The sequence below is a fragment of the Diabrotica undecimpunctata genome, chromosome 5, assembly GCF_040954645.1.
Source record: "Diabrotica undecimpunctata isolate CICGRU chromosome 5, icDiaUnde3, whole genome shotgun sequence".
In the NCBI taxonomy this organism is placed as follows: Eukaryota; Metazoa; Arthropoda; class Insecta; order Coleoptera; family Chrysomelidae; genus Diabrotica; species Diabrotica undecimpunctata.
The window spans coordinates 123,025,401-123,036,553 of NC_092807.1; the positions used below are offsets into that span (position 1 = coordinate 123,025,401).

General features: G+C 30.4%; 1 protein-coding gene across 1 annotated transcript in view; it reads left to right on the top strand.

Annotated features, from left to right (window-relative positions):
- The window catches only part of LOC140442458 (piezo-type mechanosensitive ion channel component-like), a 231,425-nt gene extending 220,681 nt beyond the window's left edge, over positions 1–10,744 (top strand). The window contains 1 exon segment of the mRNA XM_072533528.1: positions 2,335–10,744. Coding sequence (XP_072389629.1) covers positions 2,335–2,623 — 289 coding nt within the window. The 3' untranslated portion in view covers positions 2,624–10,744.
- The last annotated feature ends 409 nt before the right edge of the window (positions 10,745–11,153 follow it).

An 11,153-nucleotide genomic window follows, 5' to 3' on the forward strand; every position in this document is an offset into this window, starting at 1 on the left:
CCTATTTATATTCCCACTAAAAAATTATTTAAAATGAAGTGGCCGCTGTAAGTATTGTCTGTCATTGTATGTCATTATTTATCGTTAAGTAAATAAAAATTTAAACTAAGATATTTTTATTTCTGAAAAGTACGGTCGACGGAAAAGTTTTGTTACGAACTCGTGAATTAAAATGGCGATTAACAATCTCGAACATTAACGCACTCGCTTCGCTCGCGCGTTAATATATCTCAATTGTTAATCGCCCTTATTAATACACTTGTTGGTTAAATAACTATTAAACACTGTAGATGTCAAATAAAAGTAAGACTAATTTAAAATTTGACATTTTACTGTTTCAAGAATAGTGAAAAATAAAAAAAGGATTAATAAAATAATGCAACGTAATAGAATTTTTTATGAGTAATATGGTACTTTTTTGGTTTTGCTGAAAAGATGAAAAAATAAGCTTTTATATATCTCTCGACCTATTCGGTTTTTATTCGAATTCGGTTCCTATACGGTTCTTGGCAGTTCTCCGCGACCTTAGAAAAATCAGGGCACACTAATATTGGGGCTGATGTAATTCATCTTTTGACAGCCAATAGAGCCACGATGCACCTATCGTGGCACCGGTTACTGAGTCTGCGTCTAGCGTTACTGGATGAAGCAGCATTTTACTTTTGCTCAGGCGTTAATTTGTGACGGGTTTCTCTACTAGACGCCAGAGTCAAGCACCAGTAAAATGCCAGTTTAATCTAAATAAAAATATATTGAAATAAATAACCAAAATATATTTTAATTACTCGACAACGGACAAAGAAGGGAAGCGATCGATCAATACTCGATCATTGACGGGGAACGGAAAGGACGATTAACCTTTGATCAGTACTCTGGATTGAACTCCGCTCGTTGTCGGTATAAAACGCTTCTCGCTTCGCTCGCGCGTTAATATATCTCAATTGTTAATCGCCCTTATTAATACACTTGTTGGTTAAATAACTATTAAACACTGTAGATGTCAAATAAAAGTAAGACTTATTTAATTTGACATTTTACTGTTTACAAAATGTTTTTTGACATTTTTTCAGTGCCTACTACTGGTTTTAGTTTGAGATGTACCAAGAATAGTGAAAAATAAAAAAAGGATTAATAAAATAATGCAATGTAATAGAATTTTTTATGAGTAATATGGTACTTTTTTGGTTTTGCTGAAAAGATGAAAAAATAAGCTTTTATATATCTCTCGACCTAGGTTGTTATTTACAAAAAAATCTGAAATAAATTTGAAATATTCTCTAGAAAATGCAAAATATCTCATTTGTGATCCTAGAATTTCATAAAAGTTTGGAACTAGATTTTATTATGCCGTTGAAAGTGACTTTATCAAGATTCCAAAATGTATAAGATTGAGAACAAAAGTTATTTAAAAATATATAAAAATTGATATCTGATATCTCACGGTTTACTATCATTAATAATTATATAATTATTTCTACGTGGGCGTATCGTTGATTTTTTCGAAAAAGGTAAAGTGGAGATATGTTATAACTTTAAGAATTTTGTATGGTGTTATATTTATTATTATTTAAATCAGATTGAAATATATTTTATATAGAATATATTGGGCAAACCCGTAAACTGCTTCAATCCAGAATTCGTTCTCACAAATATGACAAGAACAACATCACTGCGACCACAAGCATGAGAATAAAAAGCATAAATTTTACTTCGAAAACATCAAAATTTTAAAAATTTAACAGAACAAAAAGAAGAGGGAAATATACGAATCAATAAAAATAAAAAAAGAAACACTAACGCAACCAATGACAAAAAAGATACAAAGAATCTAAATAAAATATATTTCAATCTGATTTAAATAATAATAAATATGACACCATAAAAAACTGTTAAAGTTATAACATATCTCCAGTTCTCATTTTTCGAAAACACCAATGATACGCTCATGTAAAAATAATTATATATTAATGGCAGTAAACCAAGAGATATCACATATCAATTTTTACCTCTATCAATTTATTAATGTCAGTGTCTCGCTTTACGTTTTGGTAAGTTTTTTTATAAATTTTACAATAACTTTTTATATGTACATCTTGTACATTTTAGAATCTTGACATAAGCAAAGGTTACTTGCTGAAACGTTGATTTTAATGGCACAAGCTCCAAAATTAATATTACTTATTGAATCTAAACACCAAGAAGTACTTATTTTATATTAAATATAGTATGGTTCAAGAAACTGCATAAAGCATATATATTATATTATTAAATTATAATATACATGATCAGTGCTATTAATTATTTTGTTAATCGTATTGCTTTTTTTTTATACAGCATCATCGGCCTTTACACAACAATCGTTCTCGTTGCATCGCGTATACTTCGTGGTTTCTTCGCCGACGGCATGGCTAAAATCATGTTCGATGATCTACCCAACGTCGACCGTGTCCTCAGGCTTTGTCTGGACGTTTACCTCGTGAGAGAGGCTCATGAATTTGCTTTAGAGGAAGACCTCTTCGCCAAATTGGTGTTCCTCTTTAGGTCGCCGGAGACGCTCATTAAGTGGACGAGACCTAAAGAGGAAGTAGCGGACGATGACGATCCTGAAGGCGATGGGGATTAGAGTTCTACTGTAAAAGGGAAGGATTGGTTATACACGTATTGATCTCTAAACGAGATAACTTTTATTGTATATTCATTGTAGGGTTTTTCGGGGAGATACTTTTAAAATGCTAAAGATATGTGCCGTGAATAGTTTTAAATATCATTAGTATAAAGAGAATATATTATGTTTACACATAATCGATAATGGGATACTAAGATGATTTAAACTTGATCGTGGAATTCTTTTCTATTCTTTTTATATTTCGTCTATAACCAGGTCTGAAAAAAATGTTTATAATAAATGAATTTGATACTTTCAATCAAGAGTAAACCAAAAAGTAAAATTTGTTGATTGTATAGCTGAGTTCTGTTAATGACATGCGAACAGGCTTTTGAAAAGCTACACTCATGGACAAAAATATCGAATATTTTGGAATTTTCCAATTTTTTTTTGTAGTCACTATTATTTCAAAATAATTTTAGATTACTGATAATACGCATATAGTAGACTGATGTACTCAACTGGTTTGAAATATTTTGATGTTTATTTTGACGTTTATTCAGTGGTTAGTGTCATTCGTACATTTTATCGTAAAAATCCTTCGCGCAAAGGAAAAATCATACTAATTCGGTTATTTTTAGTTTAATTTATTAAGTTTTATTAAATATTGTTTTGATTTAACTAAGTTTAAAACAAGTATCCCACCAATTCGGCACTGCGATGAAGTCCAAGTACCACATATTGTAATTTTGTACGAGGAGGGATATGCACAAAAAGGTATCGCACAACGTCTCACCAGAACTGAATCTATAGTTTCAAATACTCTAAAAAAGTACCGCGAAACAGGAAATTTTGTACGAAGGCCTGGTCAAGGACGCCCAAGGTGCACAACCGCAATTGATGACTGTTTTTTGGTTCTTAATTCTACACGAAATCGTTCATTGACATCGATGCACCTCAGAAATGAGCTATTAAATGTTAGACAAGTTAATATGAGTTCACAAACAGTTAGACGAAGATCAAATAAAGCAAACTTAAAGCCCAGACGCCCCGCCAAAGTTCCACGTCTTCTCCAAAATCATAAAGTTCGTCGTTTGGAATTTGCAAGAACACATATTTAGTGGAATATCGACAACTACAAAAACGTTCTTTTCACTGATGAGACCAGAATCCTATTATGGAAGCCAGATGGTCAAAACTATGTCTACAGAAGAGTTGGAGAATGATTCGCCAGCTGCAGTCTCGCCCAGACCGTTAGTTTTGGAGTTGATGGCATAATTCTTTGGGAAGGTATTAGTTGGGAGGTACGTACCGCACTTGTGGAAGTGATTGGATGGATGATTGGTACTTCTTACGTTTAAAACATCCTGCAAGATCATGTTTTGTCATATGTTGCTTACATTGGATATGAAAGATTCATGTTAATGCACGATAATACTTGTCCACATTCCGCTGCCATAGTAAGTAATTATCTTGATAAGGTCCAAATTCGAAGTTCGGATTGGCCACCCTCTAGCCCGGATTTAAATCCAATAGAGCACATGTGGGATCACCTAAAATGCAGCATACGGCAAAGAAATCCCGTTCCAAATACGATAGAGCAGCTTCGGCTTGCTGCACAGGATGAATGGAATGCAATTTCCTAAGAATATGTCCAAAATTTACTTGCAAGCATGCTGAGAAAGATGCAAGCATTAATAAGAGCTAGAGGGGGGAATACTCGTTACTGATCATGTATTTCTTTCAGTTTAAACCAGTTCTTTAAGCAATTTAAATTATCATTTAAGTTTAGAGTAAAATACCCTTATTTACCTAATATTAAACATTTATTTTTTTCACAATTTTCTCCGTATGAAAACTAAAATTGTTCATTTAACATTGTTAAAATAAACTCTATTTTACAATAAATGACTTGCTTGACCAGAATTTATTTTGAAAAAACAAAAATTTGAAAATTCCAAAATATTCGATATTATGAGTGTATTATAATATTGCTTTTTAAGGCGGCGTTCTAATGGGTTTATAAGTCCATCCCTTTTGCAGTTGAAAGTTATAGTATACGTTCCAAACCTATTCGATAACTAAATAACGATCATAATAAGTGACTGGATAAATTGAGCATTTAAAAAAATCAGTGGCAGATTGAATGACAAAAAGTTGATCAATAATGTATATTATTCAAAGATGCTATGATCTGATGAGATGATTTGCATTACCGGTTTATTATTATATATCCAGCCTGTGCACGGAAAAACAATACTTTGATAATACATTTTGGAACGTAGCTATTAATTTGGTGGGGGTTTTATTTGGGTTGTTAATGACGATTTTTAAAGTATATTCGAAATCAGGGATAAACATATCGATTTACTTAATACGTGTAATTTTTATTTAACGTCATTAAAATTGTATTTTACTTACGAATAGATACAAAACTAGCAGTTTAAATAATAATTGTTAACGTTAAATTTTAAAATATATGTTTTACATATTTTATCCTTGAAAAGCTCATAAGGGATTTGGAATGTTTTTTTTTTTTAATATTTCAACTTTTTAACGCCGTTTTTTCTTTGTTGTTTTTATCCTTACTTTTTCACCACGCTTATTTAAGTCTGTATTTCATGTATTTCTGTGTTCGAATATACTCTATTGTTAATTATATATATTTAGGTATAAATATTTTATTTATAAAAAATTTTACGAAAAAATTTCCGGAAATACCATGACTTAATTTTAAAAAATATTGCTTTGTTCAATTATTACGTGGTTTTCTAATTTTTTCTGTTAATATCGCTTTAGTTTTCGCTTATAATCTGTGATTTTATTGCTGTTCTGTTTTAGATTTTCATGTAAGTTTATTTAAGTTAAAAGTAATGGCAGTCAATGCAGGTCATTTTAAATCGTTATGTAATTTTGTTTAAATTGTATTATATCTATAGTAAAAGGATAGTTTTTTCGTATTTTGATTTAAATTAGACGTAGAATAAAATTAAAATTGGATTGCATGGAAGGGCCTTCTTTATGCTTTCATTTCTTTTCCTATTCATTTATGTAGCTCTTTTTATATTTGATATCTCAAACATGCTCTGAAGAATATGAAAACTTCCTTTTACGCAGTACCTAGTATAGGAGGAGAAATATCATACAGTATAATTTGGATAAATTCTTTCAAATAGTCGCAAGCTGTGTTAAAGCTAGTTTATAGTATGAACTGAAAGGCTAACTGACTTAATGTAAAATATTCAATAGGTTAAACATATTTTTTATTATATTTGTAGTACAATTAAACTATAGCTAGGATTAATATTACTAGAAAGATTAACATCAATATTACCAAGTGGCCGGGTTGAATCGCGCCGAATTTGGGTACACCGAGCTGTTGACTTCCTCTCTGAAGTACTCATCAGGGCTTCCGATTACTTCACTAGTGCACTGTTCGCACGCGGTTCAACCCGGAAACTAGTTTGGGTTTAATATTAATTTTTCTAGTAATATTAATTTTATATATGAAAGAAATATTGTTAATAAAAAGTGTAGGCATTTTTCAGATACATATTTTAAAACTATTGATATATATATATATATATATATATATATATATATATATAAATAAAATAAATATAAATATATATATAAAATATATATATATATATATATATATATATATATATATATATATATATATATATATATATATATATAGGTGGCATAATACAATTGCAAACCAAAGTTATTCTTTTTTAAATGGTATAGTTTTATTCTGAACTTATGAATTTAGATTCTCTTTATGTTTTCCATCGTGTTTTTCACGATAAAAAAATATTTCATTTTCATCAAGGTTTTTTTGTATTGTAAAAGTTGTATCCAAATGTATGGTCGCTTTTACGTGAAAATCATAATGAATTTAACTCATTGAAGATTTAAAAACGAAGCAGTAAAAGTTATATGACATTAGTGAATTATAAACTACACTTGTATCTGAGATCATTGATCACAAACACAGGGGCACTATAGGAGGAAATAAAACGTACATATGATCTAGCAACGATTACTATGGGGAAGATGATCAAAATATGAAAAGACCCCCAAAAACCGTAAAAATGAAACTGGTCAACTATTTAATACTGCCAATACTTACATAAATATACGAATCTTGGGCACTGAGATAGAGAAGAAAGGAAAAAAGATAAACGCAATTGAAATCTTCTGCTATGAAAAAGAATGTTACGAATTCCATGGACCGATTATAAAATAAATAATTCGCCTTCAACTGTACTACAGATTAGTAAGGGACCTTCCGACAAAGTCCAACTACGACAACAAAAAGATCTCCAACAAAAAGAATTCAGATCGAATGCACGAATTAATAGAAACTACCAGAGAGAGAAGTCTATGGAGATGATGAACCCTATACGTCATGACGGCGACAATTACATACATTCCCTCTCGTGGGTCATGGCTGAAGAGAGATAAAGCAAATTTTACACTGTTGTACTTGGTATACAGAGTATCACAATCTTACTTATACTACTCTCACATATGCTACTATCAGTATAAATATATATATATATGTATATATATATATATATATATATATATATATATATATATATATATTTCTCACTTGAGAACCCCACTCTGCCGAAACAGCTGTAGTGATAAGTTTTTATAATAAATATTATGGAAATTTTTGAATACAAAGTTTTCAGTGTTTTATTGTTACATATAATCATTTTCCTGTACCAAAATATGTATATCGCTACTATTTCATTTATTGGTTTTTCTGGTGTTTTTAACATATAAATAAGCAAACGGTATGTTTAAAGTAACGTCACAACGAATATCTGACAATGTAAACACTTTGAATCTGTCAATTCCTGATGTCTGTTGAAATACTATTGCTATCAACTAACAATACATTAAGTGAAACACAGTTACATAAACCTGCCGATTCGTTTTTAGGCTCATCTATCTCGGTTAAATAAACATGCTAATCCGGTATCAGAACCATCTATCTCATGCCAGCAATATGAACGTAAACAAACGGTACCTATTGCTGTATACATCTATATAGGTATACTCGGCCACTCTATGAATCAGTTCAAGTTACTTATAAGTGTAATAGGGAACGTGTTAAAGGATCTCCATACTGTGTAAAGTAGTTAGTAACCTGTAGCCAATTCCTCTTTAGGATCTAGGGCACTAACATACAAAGTTTCATTCCAAAGCTGAAGACGACGCTCTTCATCACAAGATTTAATTGCAGTCATGGAACTTCTACACAATTTCAATATTGGATGCCTTGTTTGGCGAAACCTGGGATGTCATGGCTCACTTTCTTATTCCAGCTCAGCTGGATACTCCGCTGTAGAGAAACACAAAGCCAGGGCTGAGGTCCTTAGCACAGCTGGCTGAGTTCAATCTAGTCTTATCCCATACACTCAAGCTAAAAAAGTTTAAGTGTTATCTCTTAAATACATAAATGCTCGAAGCAGAAACCAGTGGTAGGTTTTGCTCTCAAACAGGTCGTATCCAGTCTTCTCCCTTCTTCGCCACAGTCTCCACCGTCTGACTTGAATATGTACAAAATTTATCTCTAGGAGCATTCATCTCACATGTCCAGACCACGCCAGGTTTCTCGACAAACCTTAAGTCCCTAAACTAGATCATATTAAAAATTCTTTATCGATAAGAAATTAATTCTTAATGCTTCGTGTATATACAGGGAGTCCAATTTAAATTCAAAATAATATAAAGTGCATTCCATTCGAAAACATCTTTAGTTGTGAAAGAACCTGTATATTTGCCACTAATTTTAAAATATGTAACTTCGAGGTGCCTACAACTGTAAATTTTATAATAACCTATATATTGGACTTTGTCATGGAAGTGGATTATCCTGATTGTATGTATATATACATATATATATATATATATATATATATATATATATATATATATATATATATATATATATATATATATATAATATATTTATATAATATATTTATAAATTATTTACTTAGAGTGTACAAATCGTTGATTTTTAAATATGCGAATATATTATAAAAAAATTTCAACTCATATTTTAAAGTGACATACAATGACTACTGTAACAATTATGTTTATTTTATTTCGAAGTTGTTTGTGGTAATTTTATTGTTTTGCCATTTTTTAACATTTCATATCATCTGAAATTTTAAAATATCATCTCAGGTATAGATTAGATATAAGTCGTAAATTTTTATGTATCAAAATTATCACATGTACGTAGGTGTGTTTGATATGTTAATATAAGTTATATGCAGAGTGTAATATTTTTTATATGATGAGTTTATAAATACACTTCTATATGCAATCGTACTTTAGAGACATTACTGTCCTACAGTAAATTGGTACTTTCTTTCTCCTATGATTGTTTCTTCTTCGCGTGATGTCGAATGTTAACTCCCAACCCACTGTTAAATAATAAGATCATGGACAAAATCTGTGTTGTTTAAATGGAACTGGATGTAGTTTCTAGAATAAAACATTAATCTAATAAAAGATCTTTTATAATGAAAGAAATAACCTCTAATATACTTTCTTTCTTATTAAAGGGCCAAAGTGTTTCTGTTTTTTGCTTTTATATGTTTGGAACATGTTTATTTCTCTTTATAGTCTTTTCCATATCTCAGATGTATGATCTCTTGATCTATACATATACACTTAGAATATCTAAGTGTAGGTATATATTTCCATTCCATAAATAGAACTACCATTAAAATGAAATTACTTCTTCAATGAAGGGTTAAATTTTTCCTGTTCTGTTTTCAGAAGGGTATTCCGTGGTCTTCCTATATCTCTTTTGCCTGTTGGATTGTAAATGAATATTATTTTTTGGTAGTTCTTTACTTTTTATGCCGTAAATATGTTTAAAGATCAGACATTCATGTCAGTCACTAGTATAATAACACCTTTCAAGACTTTTATTACCTCTAGATGTATAGCATATCTGATCCCAACAGTAAGCCAAACTGTCAAGAATTCATTTACAGCTAATTGACAAAACAATATTTTACAATTTATGTCAACTTATATAATTCTACTTATATAATTTTATTTTTTGAAAAATCATCACCATAAACATGTAATTTAAATTACAATTTATAATACGCAATCTTGTTTATAGCGTTTATATTTATTGCATTACGAATAGCTTTATTTTTCATTAGACATTGTCTTGTGCGTGCTTTATTCGTGTATTCATGAGTTCGCGCATGCGAGAACGCATTACTGGTCAGCTGTTTCTGCGAACAACCAAACGATGGTATTCTCAATTAAAAAACTAGTTGTTGTTGTGAGTACGTACACATGAGATATTGTTGTTTATCCTTGTCTGATTTTTGAATATTTATATACAAAATGCCATTTCCAGACAATATTTATTCTTCTTCGGCGTCGTCTCTCCTAACAAGACAACAACAACATTTCATATTCTCCCGATGATACTTTTCAATCAACTACTTGAGAAATGACCAATTTTCTTCTTTGACTGGGAATTGTGACTTCGGAACTCGCGTTTCCATTTTATCGTACTAGTTTGCCTATTGTGTAGTAGTCTACATCTTTCAACTTTTCTTTTTTTACTTATGTCATCTGTATCTATTTTGTTCTTCTTTAGCTCTTTTTTGAGATATATTTCTTTGTTCGTTATTTCTCTTACATTTCAGCTGGTGACTTCAAACTTATCTTTTATGCCAAATTCTTTGTCCTTGACTTACCTTGTCCGTCTTTTTATAATTCCGTCCGACTCTTCTTTGTGAAAGAAGTATTTTTGAATTTCTCCGTTACAAAGGTACCAAATTACTGTCTCTTATTTATTTAAACACTCTGTATATATAATAGAAAATAATATTATAGCGCTAATCAATACATTTTATATCGAAGAAAATATTTTTGCTACACACACTTTTGTAATTTTAATTCTTTATTTGGCCACTTATTATTCTGTTGTTTGTAATAATATAAAAAGCTTTTTGCAACTACAATGGTAAGGGTTTATGTGAATTTTTTTGTAAAAAATTGTGAGTTATTTATTGTTTTATACATCAGAAAGTTGCACATCAATTCTTAAAATACATTTTTAATGTTGTTAAATTTATTTCTCTTCCCGATTTTACTCCATTTAAGCAATTTCGATCAAAAGTGGGGGGTTGGTCATTGAGTTGGTCTTTCAGATACTTAAGAAAAAAAGTAGTCATAAGACCGTGGTGTTGGTAGATTGTAATATTAAAATTAAAAATATTGAATGATGAAAGCATGAGAAAAACAAATAGTAAAAACAATCACGATAAATTATGTTAAATTTGATTACTTCTCTTAAACTTGCTAGCTGGCATTTTTTAAAATGTTTTTGCGATCCTTCACATTTAACTATAAGTATCAACCACCAGCCGGATGACAGAGAGGGAGTTGCATGACGGTAAGTGAGCTGCATATTTTGCCTTTTATTTTCATACCAAATTGCTCACAAACCGAGTTGGTCCCATCGATTAGTCGTTGTAGA